This window comes from Oncorhynchus masou, chromosome 9 (genome assembly GCF_036934945.1).
Source record: "Oncorhynchus masou masou isolate Uvic2021 chromosome 9, UVic_Omas_1.1, whole genome shotgun sequence".
In the NCBI taxonomy this organism is placed as follows: Eukaryota; Metazoa; Chordata; class Actinopteri; order Salmoniformes; family Salmonidae; genus Oncorhynchus; species Oncorhynchus masou.
In genome coordinates, this window is record NC_088220.1 from 52,412,907 (window position 1) to 52,434,100 (window position 21,194).

Genomic DNA, 21,194 nt, shown 5'->3' on the forward strand with positions numbered 1-21,194 from the left:
TGGGTGGTAAGGCAGAAGGTTACATGGTAATGTTTTACCAGATAGACCCTTTCTAGAGAATGATTGTTGTTAACCATCCAATATATGAACTCTCCCGTTACCCGACACAGGGGTGGGGCAGTAACATTGGGTGAACAGATGACTTATCTTAAACTGTGTCAGAAGAAATCTTATCAGGTAGGCTAGTATAATGAACAAAGAAAGATGTGTGACACTGCATTTATCATTTCCATTCAGGCCAAATTTTATGGAAGCATCTCTTGGAAAAGGTCCCCTGTAATCATTCTACATCTCTCTCTCTCTCTCTGTTCCTTAGTTTAACCCCCAAGTGGAAGCATGCCCATCCTCAAGAACCTCCCAGCGCGACTGAAGGGAGGCAGCAGGGTGAACGGGGAGTTGGAGAACACGCGTGGCGAGCTGATCATTCGCAAGATGAGCCTGAAGCTGAACCCCTTTGAGGTGCCCAGTGACAATGAGGAATGGGCTCAGGCACACTCACTCCTGGACGGGGGCACACCCCGAGACCGTAACCACTTCGAGGACGAGGAGGATGAGAATGAGGCAAATGAGGAGAGACGTGGCAGCTCAGGGAGGAGTTCGTTCAAGGGCACCCTGGACCGGATCCGAGGCGTCTCCCCACTAAAGACTCTGGGCAAGCTGGGCAAGGGGCTCCGTATGTCAGGACGCAGTAAGGGCACTGCCACCCCTTCCCCTCAGGGGTCCGTTGCAAGCACCCCCACCTCAGAGAAGAAGAAGAAAGGCCGACGGAGCTCAGAGGGAAGCTTACTCAGGTACGAGAGGTGTAGAGGGAAGCTTACTCAGGTACGAGAGGTGTAGAGGAAAGCTGTTGAGGAGTGGTTTAGTAGAGGATGTTGAGCTCAGCCCACGTCTCCTATAACCTAACCCCCTTAAGATAAATAAAGGTTAAATAAAATAAAAAATTAACCCTTAACTCCCCCTCTTCTCCGCACAGATTTGCAGAGAAGTGCAGGGAGAGCCTTCGCAAGGAAAGCCTGCCCAACGGCCTGGGCAAGCTGAATAGGGGGTCCATGGCCGACCACTCGTCTCATGAAGAGGAGGTGGTGGAGGAGGAAGTGGTGGAGGAGGTGAAGCCAAGGGAGCCCCTCTCAGGTAAGGACGGCCCTCAGTGGAGCACTGGGTTACTAAGGGTCAGCCAGTGTGCACTGGGATCCACTCTGAAGGATTCCAACGGGGGTCACATGATGACTGTCAATGACTGTTGATTGGTAACAGTAAGGTCATGCTAGCTCACCATTACATTTGAGGAGTTAAGACACTGGTCAAATTAATGGAGATCGTGGCTAATAATAACTCAAACATTTCAACTGTTATTTTGCCTTGGAATATATCACTAAATCACATTTTAACCAATGAGTAAAACCACTCAGGTCAACCACAACAAACAGAGACGTACTCAATGTGCAAAGTTAGTTGATAATTATGGCCAAGGTTTACTTCAGTTCAGCTGGGCATTCCATGTGTCTCAGGTCTATGATAAAACAGTGTCAGCCTCCCTTCTAGTAAACAATCATTCCCGCCATAATCCCTGCAGTATGTTACTATTTTCACAACGGGGATGATGCTATCAATGTCTCAATGTCTGTGCTATTTTTGGACACTTTGGAAACAATGGGAGAAAGATGTCGCTGGGATAGAGGAGACCAGGTCCAACTAGGCCATGGCTGAGAGATGCGGTCATCCCCATGCAGGAGGACCAACCAAAGGATTTCCCACAGAAATGTTTGATGTAGGGTGGTGTTGTGGTGCGGTTGGGACCTTATTCACTATTACGCCGGCCTTCCTCGCCGTTAAATATGTGTTGTTCCGTTACCCACCTCTGTTCATTAATGGCATCTCCGGTATGAAAGAGTAGAATTAGCACACAAACCACACTATGGGGTTGCTTGAAAAGGTACTCCATTATGCTTAGAATATCCAATGTTGGAAGAAGAAGGAAAAAAAGGTTTTATTGAATAATTATTGTACACTAATCATTGTCTGACGATAGGTCTGTTAAATATTTGTAAAGCACAGAACTTGATTCCGCGAGCCTGAACTTAATCCAGAGCTTTATGTTCGGGATAGTGTGTGAGCACTCAGTAATGGTGTTCCCCTCATGTCAGCCCTGCTAGAGATCAGCTGTCATGTTTAATACCAACAGGTTGTGCCTGTCTCTCTGTGTGAGGAGTAAAGATAAGGCTTATGGTGGCAGCAACAGCCCCGCATTTTGTTTTGTTATGCCCAAGAATGCAGAGGGCCAGTTAGCCAGCTTTACAAAGAGCACAGAAACTGCTGAGAGCTCAGGATCAGACATGTCCACTCTTTCTCCTGGCCTTTCAGTAAGCAAGCAGTCCAAATACCATCTTATCGCGCTCAAAATATCACTGAGATTGTGTTGTTTACAGGCTGTTGACTTCATGCCTCCATTGCTAAGACCCAGAGGACACGGCGCCCGTTCGGAGGCTTTGTGTCGATGCTGCTTCTCCGTGCTCATGCCATTTCACCTGCACCACTGGGCCCCATGACGTATCTGAGACTAGTGAAGCGGGACAGTTTGGCCTTATCGCCTTAGGAGTTCAGCCAGACAGGCTGTCACGTCTAAGCTCTACGCCATTACACCTCGCCCCGGGGATCCATGCATGAGTGCAGTACGGAGAGAGTGATGAAAGAGGGATCCACGGAGGAGGAATGGGATGCGTGCTCCACTGCATTTCAACCATGTGTGTTATTTCTTGGGTGAACCCCCTCGCTGACGCACAGCGAACAGGCCTTTTTTTTTGTTGGTATATTTGAATGTGTTTGTTAGGGGAAAAACACAGAGCTTTCTGGCATTGTTCTCTCAGCTGTCAGTTGGTGGTTGTTAGCCCGCCCTGCAGATTTCTTTCATTAATTTGCTCATGCCACAAAACTGAAACTTCTCCTATTTTAAAGGTCTTTTCAGGGTTGTGTTGAGGCTGGTAAATATTTAACATCATCATTTTCTTACAAGAGGGTTCAATAGCAGTAGCAGTAACATTCTCACCAGGCCCTCCCTCTGGTAAGAGATGCGCCCTCCTTCAACATGGAAAAAGCCTTTGTTCCTTGAGGCTGTTTGTTTCTGGACTGGTCCTTGTAAAAGAGCCAGGAGCGAAAGCAAAACAGGACGGACAGTTTATGTTTGTGGACATCGGTATTGTGGTGTTCATTACAAAAAGAAACCAGTATGTGCTCGGCTAAGTAGACTGTGTGACTGTGCTCAAGTGTCAGGAAATACCTCAGTAATGGAGAGTGAGTGACTATTTAGACTCTTTGCCAACTGTTTCAGACGTATTGAAAGACAAATGTTCATGATCCGCCAACCGAATATGGAGTGTGCTGATATTAAATGATTCAAGACAGAATATAGACAAGAGAATACAGACATAAACTCTATTGAAACTAAGGAAACATGTATTCATATGCGAAACCGCAGTACATCTTGCAACCCATCCGAGCCTTGAAAGTAAAGCAGTTCAATCTGTGTAGCCTGAATGAGCACAAAGCTATAACAACCTCAACACTGCTCCCTGTACCTCCACATGGGATTTTCCCTTCAGTCTTCTTCCAATCAGATGAATGTGGCCACCAACCTGGCCTCAGGTATTCAGAAAGCTAGGGTCGGATTACAACATATTCTGACCAAGCCTTCAGCCCACAGCCCCCTGCCCCAACCCAGCTCCCCCGTCATTGTCAGCCCTAGCTGGTGAACCAGCTAACATGGTAGCCATGATCTCAATGTGTCATACCCCTCTGATTGTCTGGGTGGATCCACATTGGATTGAGTTCATAGCATCCAAGAGCTCCTTGTGAATGATTTCCAGGCCTTGCCAAATGACAACCCCAAGGCCCCTGGACCATAAAACCATAGCTAGCGCTGGCTCATGTCCTGCAATACCTGCTGTGAAAACTGTGTCGGGATCCTAGCAACTAATGGCTATATTAGCCGTGATGAAATGCATGCTGCTTCCTCTCATATTCAATATATGACCTTGAGACACAGCAGTTGTAACACTGTCAGTTTAAAGTGTCCGTGTGCCAAAAGTAACAGGTGTTTTCATACCTCACTGTGGCAAATAGAAATGCAGTATAACAAGCAATCAGTTAGGGAAATAAAAGACGAAGAAATGAAGCTGGGCAGAGCTGCCTTTTCTGCCAGAGTGACAACCCAGGGAGGGAACTTGTCCTATCATCTGATTAGTGTTTGTTTTGTTACTGTCGGTCGAACGTCCAGAGCAATGAGGAGAAAGGGGAATCTGAGTGCAGTGCACTACCGACTCCCAGGATGAGTTAATGTGATCAGTCCCAGCCCTGCTGGGATGTGTGCTGACGGGAGGGAGTGACTGGGGAGGAGGCCTCTCTGTCTCTGGGCCTCCGCTCACTTCGCATAGACGCCATGTCACTCTCCATCAGGAGGGACAACCAAGGCCTGGAGGGCTGGCCTGGGACCAAAGGCTTTCTCAGGACAGGGCCTGGCTCGCTTTGTTGTGGCTGAGCTTGGGATTGTGGAGAAAGGGATGCAATGAGAGGGTGGGAAGGGAAGGGGGGAACAGATTTGACCCAGCTGTGCCTGCAGGAGAATGGGGGAGTTTGGTGGAGCTGTGGGGAGGTTGTTGGATGCTCCACTGCTTATTAGATTTTTAGCTTTTGGAGGAAAATATTTATCTGCCTCGCACACGCTGAGATGTGAAGACAGGCAGGCTGCCTCTAGCCTGGTACCAGATCTGTTTAGCATAGACAACTACCTTAGCAGTTGGCTCTACTAAAGCGCTAAAAGATCTGGGACCAGGCTAGGCTGCTTCTGTTTTAGATAAAGGCTGAATGGGTACCAGAGAATGGGAGAGGTTGAGTTTCTACAGCTCAGGTGTCCACATACAGTTCCCATAGAAAGCCTGCAGAGGACTGAGGAGGTGGTGGGCATAGATGCTGATCTTAGATTTTAGAGATACAGTCATTTATTTATTTATATATATATATTTTTACATATACCCCTTTTTCTCCCCAATTTCGTGATATCCAATTGGTAGTTACAGTCTTGTCCTATCTCTGCAACTCCTCTACAGACTCAAGAGAGGCGAAGATACAGTTTAAAGGGAACATGTGATGCTGCTTTGAATTGACTGGAGAGAGAAGTGTTGTTTTTTTGGAGTCGAGGAAGGAGGCTCATATTTGACTTGCTTGCGTTCTTACCTTGCATCATTTGAATAGAGAGTACACTACATATTGATTTGACTCCTTTTGGGAATAAAAAAACAACAACATTTCCCCCTAAATTCCTCAAGGTAAAGTTCCATAGCATCTGCCATAGCCACAGCCTTCATAGAGATCCCATAGGCGGCCCTGGCAGCATTATAACTTTTGTGGTTTGCACTGAGGAAGGGTGGTGTCACTGCTATACATTAGCTGGGTATGTTCTGTATGGCAGGCTGAGGGGACAAGTGCCTTGGAACAAAAGACCAGTGTTCCCATGTACTGTTTAGCTTAGCTAAGCGTCTGTGGAACTGCCCATTCCAGGCCAATCTGTGCATTTAATGATCCCCGAATAGGCCGTCAAATCTGTGCAAAGCCCTCAAACATCTGGCATGCCAGTGCTGGTGTTATTTCAAGGGGATACGTTATAGGGCCTCAAAAAAAAACGGAAAACACATCTCTACTCAAAGTGATGGCCACTGACTTCTCACCTTAACGTGGTGATTGTGAGCAGGCCGAGCCACGGCGGACGGTTACTCCCTCTCTGTGACGCGTCGTCACCAGCCGCACCATGCTCTGTCTGTGGGCAGACTACCATCATGTGGAAGACGTGGTGTCTTCCTATCACAAGGGAAGATGAACAGTCCTTTTCCACCTCCCGCTCTCTTTAAGGGAGATGTGCCTGGCTGAATTGTGCCTGGCTGAGATGTGCCTGGCTGATGTCCTTCCGCTGCGTTGGCAGGCAACTTGGGAAATGATGGAGTGATGTTGGGGGGGACGGGTATGGGCGGTGCCATGGCATCACTTCTCTTCCTCAAGCGGGACAGGGAAGGATGAGCAAGGCGATAGGCCGGCAGCGGCGCGCCCCCGCATCCTCTAGTTCCTTTATGGGAACAGGAAGAAAAAACGGGCAACTCAGCACAGCAGTGGAAGCCGTGAGGTTCCCCGAACAGAGCAAGAGGGGCGGTTATTTACACAGCTGATCTGTGACGCACCATAGCAGTGGTTCAATGTGCTTCTTATGGCCAATAAGAGAGAGTCCCCAAAGTGGTGTCATGTCACCGCCCCAGCCCCACACCTCCCTGCCCCTTTTCCAAGGGTCGTTGTGTTCAGTCACCACGCCAATTAAATGTAGGAGGAGGAAATTACATCATTTCCTGCCATGCTGCTGGGCTGTGCAGGACAACAGCATGTGAATTGCTATCCGGCTGTCCAGAGACACAAATGACTTATGCAAGCAGATCGGGAGCCTTATTGAGTTTGACACCTGATGCTGAGACACACAGCAGCCCATTCACTAGCATATACAGTAAACAGACATGGCTGACTCCTCCTGCTTCTCATCAGATAGCTAACCTTCTCCTCCCAGTGCTATGCTCATGCCCCAGTCACCTCACTTGGGCTGGGCGGTATGCAGAGACAAGCATCTCCAAACACTCTAGGCCACAGTGATTCACTACACTGACCCGTCTAATCACATTGTGTGATTACTGTGAAAACTGTAAAAACCCTACCTACCCCCTTGCACTTATCACACAGAATGTGCAAACAGCTCTTTTGAGTTTTCTTTTGTGTAAACTATTGTTACACAATAGCACTCCATGCATGTTGCACAAGCAAGCATTCAATGCATGTATGTTTTTATGTCAAACTGTAGTCAGCTGCTTTGGGTGTAAGGGCTGGATTTATAAAGGTGTAGTTGTACCGTACTCCATGAGCTTGGGCCCACAACTAGCTCACCTTCATAAAACTGAGTGGTTTGTTGTTGCGGTAAAACCTGGTAATATATACTTTGACGTGTTCCTTGGCGTATAGAGCTTAGCAACTTTAAATGTGTCTGCATTGAAATATGCATACAGCTAGCATTATTGCTTTGCAGGTGTGATTGGAAAGCTTCCTCCATCCACCATTCCTTTTCAGGTACGAGGAACACTTTCAGGTACTGGGAACACTTTCAGGTACTGGGAACACTTTCAGGTACTGGGAACACTTTCAGGTACTGGGAACACTTTCAGGTACTGGGAACACTTTCAGGTACTGGGAACACTTTCAGGTACTAGGAACACTTTCAGGTACTGGGAACACTTTCAGGTACTAGGAACACTTTCAGGTACTGGGAACACTTTCAGGTACTGGGAACACTTTCAGGTACTGGGAACACTTTCAGGTACTGGGAACACTCTCAGGTACTGGGAACACTTTCAGGTACTGGGAACACTTTCAGGTCCTGGGAACACTTTCAGGTACTAGGAACACTTTCAGGTACTGGGAACACTTTCAGGTACTGGGAACACGTTCAGGTACTGGGAACACTGTTGATGGCTGATCTATGGATTGGTCAGTTAATGAGCAACTTAGAATGGGAGATCGTTCCCCATTTGTCCTAATGTTCTCTTGAACCTCTGCTATGCTTTTGTTACCCACCAGATCCCACCATGCGGAGAGAGGCACTTTTGCCAGCCAACTCCCATAACCAAAATAAGTTAATCAACAAGTGTACTTCACCATCCGATAAACGCTGACTGAACTTTGGTCTGAAATGCCATCATGGGGCCCAGGCATGAAGAGCATTTCAAAGCTCTCTGCTCTAGAAAAACCATCAACACCTAAACGGGTGTATTCCTGTAAAATGATGGTTTGTTTAGCACATAAGACTGTTTATTGGAATGAACTATGTAAATGAGTCTGTTTCATTTCGCATTTGCTTTCAGTAAGTGAGGTCATGTGAAAAGGACTCCAGGAGCCTTACAGTATGTTAGCCAATTACATTAGGGCAGCAGAACCAGGGACTGAGTCAAAGACATTAAGTAGGGCTTGGTCTCAGGGACGTCATGCACCCATTATTTTCGAGGTGTCACGAAGTACGTGAGGATGGATGGGTGGAGAATTTAGCATTTTTCAGAGTCTCTCCCCTCCTCATGAAACCAACTCTCGACCCTTCTGACGTCAGAAAACTACAGACCATTATCCCGCCCGCACCTCTCTGATTCAGAGGGGTTGGGTTAAATGCGGAAAACACATTTTGGGTTGAATGTATTCAGTTGTATTCAGTTGTATCCCCCTTTCCCCTTCTCTTTTTCTTTCCAAAACACATGAGCCTGCTGTCTCTGACAACTCTCTCACTATCAGTCAGGCTTCAAGACTGGTCACTCAACCGGGACTGCTTCCCTCTGTGTTACGGATGCTCTCCACACTGCCAAAGCAGTTGACTCTCTCTCCTCTGTTCTCATCCTCATAGATATATCTGCTGCCTTCCACAACGTGAATCATCAGGTCCTCCTCTCCACCCTCTCAGGGCTGGGTGTCTCAGGCTCTGTCAGGTCCTCCTCTCCACCCTCTCAGGGCTGGTCATCTCAGGCTCTGTCAGGTCCTCCTCTCCACCCTCTCAGGGCTGGGCGTCTCAGGCTCTGTCAGGTCCTCCTCTCCACCCTCTCAGGGCTGGGCGTCTCAGGCTCTGTCAGGTCCTCCTCTCCACCCTCTCAGGGCTGGGCGTCTCAGGCTCTGTCAGGTCCTCCTCTCCACCCTCTCAGGGCTGGGCGTCTCAGGCTCTGTCAGGTCCTCCTCTCCACCCTCTCAGGGCTGGGCGTCTCAGGCTCTGTCAGGTCCTCCTCTCCACCCTCTCAGGGCTGGGCGTCTCAGGCTCTGCACACTCTTGGATTGCATCCTACCTGGCAGGCTGCTCCTACCAGGTGGTGTGGAGAGGATCTGTGTCTGCACCAAGACATGCTAAGTAGAACCATAAAGGGTTATTGGGTTTGTCCCGATAGGGGAACCCTTTTAGGTGCTAGGTAGAACCCTTTGCATATATCATAAGGCCTTTTTTGGATGGCCTAGTTATACCCTAACACAGCTGTGTTAGGACACTCCTGGTTTACAGGCCACATCATGCCTGCAAGTTAAGCTGGCTTGCAAAGTGACGTGCAATTCCTTTCGGAATCCAGGAAGAGTTAGGATATCCAACACTGTTACCTTTTAACCATCCGCAACCTGCATTCAGAATGACTGCCAGGGTAGGGAAGATTGAATTCTCAATCATCTAAACTGGAACAACCATCTCAGTAACGGGTGCAATAAGCCCAACTTCTAACCGATTGGATTAGTTTAGCCTGTTTATCTCTGTGTTGCATAAAATGATTCAACCGATCAATGTATATGCAAAAACACAGATATTAAAACAAACAATTCTGAAAATCACCCTGCAATAGAGCATCCTGGGAAAATAGGATGTGCAGCTATGGTTCTATGTATAACCCTTCTTGCCTTCCAAAGTACCCTTCTTGCCTTCCAAGGAATAATCAAAGAATCCTTCCTTCCAAAAAGGGTTCTTAGGTTGTTAAAGATTCTAGGTAGAACCCTTTTGCCTTTCAAATAACCCTTTTTTCTAAGAGTGTACTCTTTTCTCTCTATACTAAGTCACCCGGCTCTGTCATATCCTCACGTGGTCTCTCCTATCGTTGCTATGTGGGTGACAATCTCTGTGTGCTTGGCAGACATCTCAGCTTGGGTGTCGGTCCACAACTTCAAGCTCAACCTCGACAAGACGGAGCTGCCCTGCCTCCCGGGGAATGCCTACCAGCTCTAAGACCTCTCCATCACTGTGGACAGCTCTACGGTGTCCCCCTCCCAGAGCGCAAGTAATCTTGGCGTGACCCTGGACAACACCCTGTCGTTCTCTGCAAACATCAAAGCAGTGACCTGCCCCTGCAGGTTCATGCTCTCCAACATCCATAGAGTACGACTTTTCCCAACACAGGAAGCGCCGCAGGTCCTCATCCAGTTACGTGTCATCTCCCGTCTGGATTACTGCAACTCTCTGTTGCCTGGGCTCCCCGCATGTGCTATCAAACCCCTACAACTTATCCAGAACGCCACAGCCCGCCTGGCGTTCAACCTTCCCAAGTCACCCGCTCCTCCGCAACTCTCCACTGGCTTCCAGTCAAAGCTCGCATCCACGACCAGACCATGGGGCTTGCTTACGGAGCAGCAAGGGGAACTGCCCCTCCCTACCTTCAGGCTATGCTCAAACCTTACATCCCAACCCGAGAACTCCATGCAGTCGCCTCTGGTCTCTTGGCCGTCCCACCACTACGGGAGATCAGCTCCCGCTCAGCCCAGTCAAAGCTTGTCTCTGTCCTGGAACCCCAATGGTGGAACCTCTGATGCTAGGACAGTCCCCGCTCCCATCTTACGAAAATGTCAAGTAAGACCCTACCCATCTTAAATAAGACACCCCCCAGATCTACTTTGCTGAGAACTTCTTTATTGAGGAAAAATGTACTTACTTCCACTGTTATATGTGGTCTCACCGAGCTATCTTAAGATGAATGCACTGACTGTAAGTTGCTCTGGATAAGGGGGTATACTAAATGACTCAAATGTCATTTCTTTTTTCTTTAACCTTTATTTTACTTATTAATTCTAATTTACAATGACGGCTTACCCCGGCCAAACCCTAACCCGGACGACGCTGGGCCAATTGTGCGCCACCCTATGGGGCTCCCAATCACGGCCGGTTGTGATACAGCCTGGAATAAAACCAGGGTCTGTAGTGACGCCTCTAGCACTGAGATGGAGACCGCAGTGCCACTGGGGAGTCCAATGTAAACTTCATAGAATTGCTTGGTGGCTAGTATTGCAGAGAAACAACACAACATTAGCATTTTATTTATTCATCAAGAAGGAATCAATCATTTCTCTGTGGTGCACCTTTTAAGGAGCCACTTACGAGGGAGAATATGCGGTGTGTGGGGGGGGACTCTTTGCCTGGTCAGCGCCCCCCCCCCCCTCTGCAAAATACTGCTGACAGATCTTTTTGATCATTATTTCGTGATAAAACGTGGGCTTCAAAATTAAGTTTAGTCATTAATTTAACATCTGAAAAATTAAAACAAAAACTGGACAAACCTGAGGGCGCACATGCCTTTACTTGATCTTATCCCATAGTTGGCCAACAGACTTCATGGATTTTTACCGGGCTGTGTTGCTCCTCCCAGAGGGTGAGGGGTGATGTCAGAGGGGAGTGTCTGGTGACTTCAATAGGAAATGGCCGACTTCATCACTGGTTTTAGTACTAATTTAAAAACGTTCTGTCGCACCACATCAGAGTAAGAGATGATGAGATCACCTCAATGGGTGAGGCTGGGCTCTAAAAGTCTATATGCACTTATGGGAACTTTCTGAAGCCAAAGTAGAGTTCCACAGGAAATACAATTTCTCCACTTTAATGCAAAGCAAAATGAACTTTTATTATATACAATTCCATAGCTATACTAGCCGAATAAAAGACCTCAACCTGATAGAGAAGCGTCTAAGGAGAGGACAAGTGAGTTGACATTCTGTGGGAATCTAGGATGCTTTATGTTTGGCACCCACATGTCCCTGATGGGATCTTTTGAAGTATGCAACTGAAGTAGAGATGAATCTAACCCACCTCCAGAGAGATCAGTTCAACCGTGTCCAATCTGCCCAAAAACAACATGCCAAAAGGGAACAAACAACATCTGTATCTCAGGCCTGGAGCCTCTGATGTGGATAGGACCTGATGTGGAAACCTGTGCAGGAGGTGACAACCTGGCTTAGCCTTTGGCTTGACGCGAAAAAAACGTAGCTCGTAAACACGTTCAAAGCAAAGCATAGTCATGTTTACTTGAGTAGGTCTTGGATTTACATGGGACTTGATCCAGTTGACTAGGTCATGTGTTGTGTGGCATAGCAGATAGACAGGTGAGGGTGCAAGAGCCCAGATCTTTCCATTAGGATGGTGTCTCCATTCTGCCTTCTGACTTAATGCAGCTGTATTGCCTATACATGATTTATCATGCGTTATGTGGAGTTGTATCACGCATTTTCCTCCTCTCTACTTTAGTTCTAGAAATTCTGCAGCTGGTGACTAAGAGAGACCTGTTCCTGGCTGACACACACATCCTGGAGCTGGAGCAGGAGTGCAACGAGGCGGCCGCAGCGACCCTGCCCTCATCGCCAGCAGGCGGTGCTGTCCCAGAGGACCTCAACAGCCCCGGGAGCAAAGACGGCGGCAGGCGCAAAGCCAAAGACGTGGAGCTGCTGTACGAAGCCCTGCAGAAGGAGCTGTGGGCGGTGGTGCGTGAGTCGCTGCGCTCCCCCACGGCGGGGCCCAACCTGGGGCTGGTGGTGCAGGTGCTGCAGCAGGAGGAGCAGGCGGACCGGGACTGGGCGCAGGGTGAGGGGGCGCTCCCCGGAGGCCCCAGACCCAGGCAGCTGAAGCAGCGGTGGAAGGAGGCGGTGGCGGAGGCAGCAAACGGGAGCCTTCCCCAGAGGAACGAGGCCCGGGGCGGGGAGCTGGCGGACTACCTGGACAGGGTGCGGACCCGGGTGGTGGAGGACCTGGGGGCGGCCAAGAGGAACGTGGTGCCAGTGTACCCAGAGGAGTATGAACCCTTCCAGGTGTACCTAGAGAGCTACCACCAGGCGGTGGCCCGCAGACTGCAGAGCATCACTGACGACCAGCTGCTGATCACAGATATTTACTCTCTGCTGGACTGGCTCTACAACATCTATAACAAGTGGGTGTCCATCTTAAAGGCCACTGAGTGTAGACTATTGAATAGTTCATTCAATAACTGTGCATTGCATCTTGTGAACGCAGAATTGCATTACAAACAAAGGAAGGAACAAAAGTATATAGCTAAATGTCAGGTTGTAACAAACTTGCATGAACCACAAACTTGTCAGAAATGTTTAATTTCACTTTATGCTTTCACGGTAAAGCATGTTACAAGGTGGTGTGATGTTATTGTACTTAATACTGTGCATAAATACTGTTGATTATACTGTAGCTAAACAGCCGTTTATTAGTTAAGTGTTACTGTATGGGTATGCCACTGACTCTGGCCTCCTACTGTAATCGCTCCAGGGACGTCCTTGGAACAGTCAGCATGACGACGCCCTTCAACAGGTCCCAGCTGGGGCCATTGTTGCCCTCGGAGACTGTGGACAAACTGGAGCTGGACTGTCTCAACTCTGTCAGGGTAAGGGCCGACCATCCACCCCTCACCCCTCCTCATTTGGTGCGCCCCGAAAGGGTGCTCCTATGGTGCTTCCTGTCCACCTAAAGGGAGGGATATCACTCTGACCAGTGCAGCCAATCAGTGTGCACCGTCTCAGGGTCAGCTCGTGGGTTTTCCTGTCTACGACGGACAACACACAATGGAAGCCAGACAACAGGCCATTTAGCTCAGGTCATTACGCAACTCACTTGCAAGTCAAGTCCAGGTAGGCTAGAGCAATGTTGTGTGTGTACTCTGTTCACTGTTGGAGTTCCAGGGCCCATGGCCCATGTATGTAGACATAATAGTAGTCCACAAGTAAATCCTGCAGAGGAATAAGAGCACTGAGTTTATTGGCAGCGCGGCCTGTGGGCTGGCAATCAATCATGCCCCTGCGGGTTCACCCACCAATGAGAGGAAACCTTCACCTAAAATATAAGGGGATGTTTACAAAGGGGATCTTGATCAGAACAAATGAAGCCAGATTTACAGTATTATCTGTGATTCTACGCCTGTTTCCATCTTGATGTCTTGACGGCATCTGTTGGGAATATTTTGATGCTTTGCGGCTGCAGAGCTCACAGTGGTTCAGTGCATGGCGGAGTTGTGTCTGACCACGCGGTCTGGTTGCGTTCCAGGAGAAGGTGACCACGGAGCTGTCTCAGGTGCTGGACGAGGAGGAGAAGCGTTGGATGGAGACGCTGCACATCGAGGAGTATCAGATCACGCTGGCTCGCACCGTCATCCAGGTAAGTGCGCGCACACACACACACACACACACACACACACACACACACACACACACACACACACACACACACACACACACACACACACACACAAAGGGATAGATATCAGGAGATTACGTAAGTAGTTGATTTCTTCTCTTGATTTTGATGAGGCCGGTCATGATGGTTTTGTATTGCACGCTAAATGTGGTCACTTCGTATTTTGAGGATAAGCTCATCCATCTGGTGGAGCAGAGGAAACATTCCTCAAGCAGCCGCCAAAGTCAATACAGACACTTCCCTTAGAACTCCATCACAGCTCACTGTGTTAGAGTCCCTTCACTGGCCTCTAGTGGCCTTGATTGGTACCAGCACTTTCTACACAGACGCAGTAAAAGAAAAAAAGAAAGAGTCAAATAGCATTTCACACATAATACACGTTTGCCAACATTACATCTGGTATGTGTGTGTGTGTGTGTGTGTGTGTGTGTGTGTGTGTGTGTGTGTGTGTGTGTGTGTGTGTGTGTGTGTGTGTGTGTGTGTGTGTGTGTGTGTGTGTGTGTGTGTGTGTGTGTGTGTGTGTGTAGAGGCTGCAGGTAGATCTCGAGCAGTCAGCTGCCATTAACAGAAACCTAGGTTCCCTTGTGGCTCAGTGCAGTCTGAATGGTCTGGCCGACTTCCTGTACAGGTGAGAGGACCACACACTGCAGAATGACATGTTACACACTGTAGTAGTCCTAAAACACACTGTCTCATTACATATTACATAATAAGGTCTAAAGCACACTGTATCATTACATATGACATAATAAGGCCTAGAGCACACTGTATCATTACATATTACATAATAAGGTCTAGAGCACACTGTATCATTACATATTACAACCTAATAAGGCTAAGAACACACTGCACAATTATTATTACATAATAAGGCCTAGAACAAAGTCACTGTCATCATTCTTAGAATGAAAAGAGTATTACACAGGGCCACACCTATAGTTGTCTCACTGCCCACTGCATTTTATTTTGCAATGATGCTAGAATATATCAACTGGAACCAACCAGTTCAACTGGAATATGGAAAGGAACATCTCTATGAGACATTCTAATACTGTTAAAACTGCTTAACTTCCAGCTTCCAAAGGAAAGTGGAGATGTTCCACGAGTGTCTGGTCAACATGGTTGGGGATAACGAGGATGGGTATATCTCCAAGACCATCGCCCTGGTCAACTGCTGTCCCCCTTTCAGGTAGGACTGTTGTAGCAGTAGTAGGCTAGCCTGCATTGTATTACAGTCGGTCCACTTCCCCAATAACGCCTTAAATGGAAATTCCACCCCCAAAAATATATTTTGGTATTTGTTTTGCAGCCAATATGATGCAAAATGCATCATACCAGCTGTATTTCTGTATTTATCTTGAAGACTCGATTGCTGACATGCAGAACATTTTAGGGCCACAATGGACTAATGACATTTATACCAAAATATTGTTTTTGGGTGGAGTTTCCCTTTAAATACTATACTCAAAAACAATTCCCCAAAATGGTACATGTTAGCATTCAAGTTTTCAAGTACAGAGCAAAAACTGCCTTGATGTGTTTTCGGAATATTCCTTAAAACATGCATAAATCATATAAATGTATTCATTAGTCAGCTGTGCCTGTGTGTGTGCAGGGGTTTTGTCCAGCGCTGTGTGCAGTGTGACCCTGCCATCAGTGAGGACTCAGCCAGGCGAGCAAACACTTCCCTGGACAGAATAGTCAACCAGGGAGTGAAGGTGCTGAGTGACAGACTGTATGAGCGCATAAAGGTGAGTGTTCTTAACACACACACACACACACACACACACACACACACACACACACACACACACACACACACACACACGTAAACACACACACATAGGATTCCTAAACACACCCATGGTCACAGCTTTCTAACACAACATGTAAACAACCTCACACACATACACTGCTATGTCTTACTATACTTGTGTGTACTTTTTGGGAACCAACAATTGATTCCCATTCAAAATCATATTGTCCCTAAACCTCAACCTAACCCTTACCCTAACTTTAACCCCGAACCATATATCCTAAACCTAACCCCTAAACCTAAAATAGCCTTTTTTACAAGTGAGGACTGTCCTCACTTCTCAGAATTTTAGTTGGTTTACTATTCTGATGATGACTTCTGGTACTCACAAGTACAAGAAAATGTAAACACACACGCACACATAGTAAAAACACACACACACACACAGACACGCACACACACACACACACACCCTCAAGCGTCCCTCAGTCTGCCATGTGTCCCAGAATATATAGCACATCTTATCAGTGTTCTCCACATGGTTTGCCCTCAAAGTTCTCAGGGATGTGCTGAAGAAATGAGGCCCTAAAATAGCCCCTCCAATGTGACAAACATGGTTAAATAAGATTAGATTGGCAGCATGCCACATAGTTACTGGCAGGCAATGCAGTTCCGCTCCTCTTCAGTAGCCGCCATAGAGACGGGCAGTGCCAGTCTTCCAGGGGCACAGTTGTCCGAGCTGGGGCTTTTTATGCTGTTGTCGTTGGGTAGGAAGTCACAATCTGTGAAATTATTGGTCTAAATGGCCCACACATCCTCATAGGAAGACACAAACCCAGTCGGGTGACTCAGTTAGCGATAAAACACGGATCTGACTCAGGTGCCACATCCACATCTCTCTGGCTCCCTCGCTTCCTAGTCTTCTTCATTCTCTCACCATTTTCCTGTCTCTCTCTCTTGCTCCCTCACATTTTCCCTCTCCTGGCCATATTTAGCCCTTCTTTGAGAAGCTGGTGAAGAGGAAGTGGCTGAACAACACAGAGACCTATGAGCAAATCGAGTCCCATATTAAGGAACACTTCAAGAAGTTCCGCAGGATGGACAGCCCACCCTATCAGGTACATGTCAGAGACACAGCAAGTAAGAGCCATGTAGACATGGGGAGGCGCTAAGGTCCTCTGGCACAATGTCACAATGTGCACTAATAACTCAAAGATATTTGATTGGTTTTAATTCTAAGCAACAAAAAAAAACAGTGAATGTTCAGGAGAAAACTGTTTTTTTATTTTTATTGATTGACTGAATGGATAATTGGCTGATAGAATGAATCAATCAATCTTTCCCTCATTCTCCCAGGTCCTGGTGGGAGAGGTGCATAGACGGGTTCTGATGGAATACCTGCGCTCCCTCATGAGGGGGAGGATCATCTGCACGTCACTCAGAATGAGGAAGAGGATGGCTGGACGACTGCGTGACGAGGGCAAGCAGGTCAAAGTGCTCTTCAAAGATCTGGTGAGTCATTCTAGAACAACTATGGTACACTAGAAGACCGTAGTCGGATCAACATGCTGCCTGTGACATGACGCAACGAACAGAGTGTGGCGTGTGCATGTGTGTATGTGTGTGTGTGTGTGTGTGTGTGTTTGCTTGCACTCATGAGTGTGTGCTCATTAATCACCTTTGACTGGTATGCGACCTGTCTGTGAGAGTTACTGAAACAACTCCGGATGAGTTCAAACAAAGGAGACGTGAAGAAAAAATAAATAAATCATATTTGACCTCGGAAGAGGGGTTAAAAAGAAAAAAGAGAAAAAAGAATGGCTACTGTAACCTAGATAGAGATGGATGACCAGGCAGGCCGTTTGCACAAGGGGGCAATCACCTCAACCTTCACCCCAGCCCACTCCCTATCCTTCCCTCTGTGGCGTCCGCCCCTTTCTCCAGATAAAACATCCATTTGTCACCTCTCCGGACAACAGGATAGCGTTGTTTACAGACGAGTGGTCTGGCATCCTGCCCTGGGCCTTAGAAGCCCTGACAAGCCTTTGGGGTTGAGTGGAGGACCAGAATGAACCTCTGGTCGACCACACGGTTTAGTCCTCTCAGAATAACAGGGTCACTTTGATGCTCAGGTGATTGAGTTTGCACGAAGAATACTGTCGCTGTACTTCTAACCTTTGGTGTTTTGGGTCTATGTTATTGGATGGTTCCCTCCGGTCAAACAAATGTGTGAACATCACCAATCTAGTTGTAACCATTAAGGCTTGAAATCACTTCATCTAGTTCTGGGTTTGAGCCGTTGCCAAGGTAGTAGATTCAAAGGCATTGAGTCGGAGAATAGCCTGTTGACCTGTCATGCCGCTGCAGAACTAGTTGAACATGAATTGCCCTGTTTAGACAGTTGTATCCTAATTTGTGCTGTTTAGAGGATCTGTCCTGATCACCCCTCTCTCTCTCTCTCCCCATTTAGGAATCTCCCTCCTCCTGGCTGGACAGTGCTATCCCACACCTCTCTGAGATCATCCTCCTGGAAGACATCCCCTCCATCCAAATGGAGGTGGGGGTCCTGGTGAGGGAGTTCCCAGACATTCGGTAAGGAGCACGGGAGGCAGCGATCATCTATGCAGAATGACAGACATATTTTCAGGGCTTCCATCGAGCCACATGAGCGTCAACATTTCCAAAAGCTCAGGTGGACTGAAACACCCCAAAAGCAAACATGGCTACTGTTCTGCATTAATTATGGATGGAAAATGGGGGCTTGTTAAAAGCAAACAAGAGCTGAGTCGTTTCCTTATTTTTATGGGGAGCTGTTGGCCGTCGCTGGCACACATTAAAGGGTGGGGGGGGGGGGGGGGGGTCTTGTCCGTTTGTCCGTCTCGGGTCCTGGGCGAAAACAAAGCAAAACACGTACTTCCTGCCCAGGGGTGACATGGTAGCTGTGTAGCACAACCTGGCGTGGGCAGGCAGTCCTCAATGGAATCTTTTCTCTAAATTAAGATTTGTCTCCATCCGTAACTCATAACAGACTCGCATGTATTGTTTGGAATCTTGACTTGAATCTGGAGAATGCTAACCGTTGACAGAAACTATACCGTACAATCCTTGACAAATTGCATCAAGTATGACAAATCCCTCTGTAAAGTACACACCTGATGCTTGCAACTGTGCAGGGCATTGACCCTTCAGAGCCTATGTACAATAATACCCTAGTTGGTTTCATGGCATAATTTGCTCCAAATACCAATTGCAATCTATCACCTGTTTGCATGGAACTGCTCGTTAATCCTCCGTAGTAGCGAACAGAAAAATAAGGTTTCCTGGAAGCTAAGCTGCCCACCACTTTATCTACGTATTTGTTTTGGTGATAGTCACTGGTCGCGGTGGGAAGTGAGTTTGGGCTCCATCATCAAAATCAAATCCATGTTATTGGTCACATACACATGTTTTGCAGATGCTATCGCGGGTGTAGTGAAATGCTTGTGTTCCCAGCTTCAACAGTGCAGTCATACCTAACGATTAAAAACAACGCACGCAAATCACTTTTTTAAAGAAAAAAGGAATTCATAAATATTAGAACGAGCAGTGTCTGAGTCCGGAATATAAATATATATGTATAGGATAGTGTTTGTAGACAGTATGGACAGTATATGAATAGGAAAGGTGTGTACAGCAGTAGTTATATAGGATGACCCTAGAATACACTATATACATACAGTGCCTTGCGAAAGTATTCGGCCCCCTTGAACTTTGCGACCTTTTGCCACATTTCAGGCTTCAAACATAAAGATATAAAACTGTATTTTTTTGTGAAGAATCAACAACAAGTGGGACACAATCATGAAGTGGAACGACATTTATTGGATATTTCAAACTTTTTTAACAAATCAAAAACTGAAAAATTGGGCGTGCAAAATTATTCAGCCCCTTTACTTTCAGTGCAGCAAACCCTCTCCAGAAGTTCAGTGAGGATCTCTGAATGATCCAATGTTGACCTAAATGACTAATGATGATAAATACAATCCACCTGTGTGTAATCAAGTCTCCGTATAAATGCACTTGCACTGTGATAGTCTCAGAGGTCCGTTAAAAGCGCAGAGAGCATCATGAAGAACAAGGAACACACCAGGCAGGTCCGAGATACTGTTGTGAAGACGTTTAAAGCCGGATTTGGATACAAAAAGATTTCCCAAGCTTTAAACATCCCAAGGAGCACTGTGCAAGCGATAATATTGAACTGGAAGGAGTATCAGACCACTGCAAATCTACCAAGACCTGGCCATCCCTCTAAACTTTCAACTCATACAAGGAGAAGACTGATCAGAGATGCAGCCAAGAGGCCCATGATCACTCTGGATGAACTGCAGAGATCTACAGCTGAGGTGGCAGACTCTGTCCATAGGACAACAATCAGTCGTATATTGCACAAATCTGGCCTTTATGGAAGAGTGGCAAGAAGAAAGCCATTTCTTAAAGATATCCATAAAAAGTGGTGTTTAAAGTTTGCCACAAGCCACCTGGGAGACACACCAAACATGTGGAAGAAGGTGCTCTGGTCAGATGAAATCAAAATTGAACTTTTTGGCAACAATGCAAAACGTTATGTTTGGCGTAAAAGCAACACAGCTCATCACCTTGAACACACTATCCCCACTGTCAAACATGGTGGTGGCAGCATCATGGTTTGGGCCTGCTTTTCTTCAGCAGGGACAGGGAAGATGGTTAAAATTGATGGGAAGATGGATGGAGCCAAATACAGGACCATTCTGGAAGAAAACCTAATGGAGTCTGCAAAAGACCTGAGACTGGGATGAAGATTTGTCTTCCAACAAGACAATGATACAAAACATAAAGCAAAATCTACAATGGAATGGTTCAAAAATAAACATATCCAGGTGTTAGAATGGCCAAGTCAAAGTCCAGACCTGAATCCAATCGAGAATCTGTGGAAAGAACTGAAAACTGCTGTTCACAAATGCTCTCCATCCAACCTCACTGAGCTCGAGCTGTTTTGCAAGGAGGAATGGGAAAAAATTTCAGTCTCTCGATGTGCAAAACTGATAGAGACATACCCCTAGCGACTTACAGCTGTAATCGCAGCAAAAGGTGGCGCTACAAAGTATTAACTTAAGGGAGCTGAATAATTTTGCACGCCCAATTTTTCAGTTTTTGATTTGTTAAAAAAGTTTGAAATATCCAATAAATGTCGTTCCACTTCATGATTGTGTCCCACTTGTTGTTGATTCTTCACAAAAAAATACAGTTTTATATCTTTATGTTTGAAGCCTGAAAGGTGGCAAAAGGTCGCAAAGTTCAAGGGGGCCGAATACTTTCACAAGGCACTGTATGAAGTGGGTAAAACAGTATGAAAATATTATTAAAGTGACCAGTGTTCAAAGA

The 21,194-nt window shown here is 46.9% G+C and overlaps 1 protein-coding gene across 3 annotated transcripts in view; it reads left to right on the plus strand.

Annotated features, from left to right (window-relative positions):
• LOC135546170 (tumor necrosis factor alpha-induced protein 2-like) overlaps positions 1-21,194 on the plus strand; it is a 34,101-nt gene that overhangs the window by 9,867 nt on the left and 3,040 nt on the right. For all 3 annotated transcript variants that reach the window (XM_064974368.1, XM_064974369.1, XM_064974367.1), the window contains exons 2-12: positions 317-791; positions 974-1,131; positions 12,092-12,767; positions 13,118-13,232; positions 13,889-13,999; positions 14,566-14,666; positions 15,114-15,227; positions 15,654-15,789; positions 16,790-16,912; positions 17,151-17,306; positions 18,265-18,386. In XM_064974368.1, coding sequence (XP_064830440.1) covers positions 337-791; positions 974-1,131; positions 12,092-12,767; positions 13,118-13,232; positions 13,889-13,999; positions 14,566-14,666; positions 15,114-15,227; positions 15,654-15,789; positions 16,790-16,912; positions 17,151-17,306; positions 18,265-18,386 — 2,267 coding nt within the window. In that variant the 5' untranslated portion in view covers positions 317-336. The remainder of the gene's footprint in view (positions 1-316; positions 792-973; positions 1,132-12,091; positions 12,768-13,117; positions 13,233-13,888; positions 14,000-14,565; positions 14,667-15,113; positions 15,228-15,653; positions 15,790-16,789; positions 16,913-17,150; positions 17,307-18,264; positions 18,387-21,194) is intronic.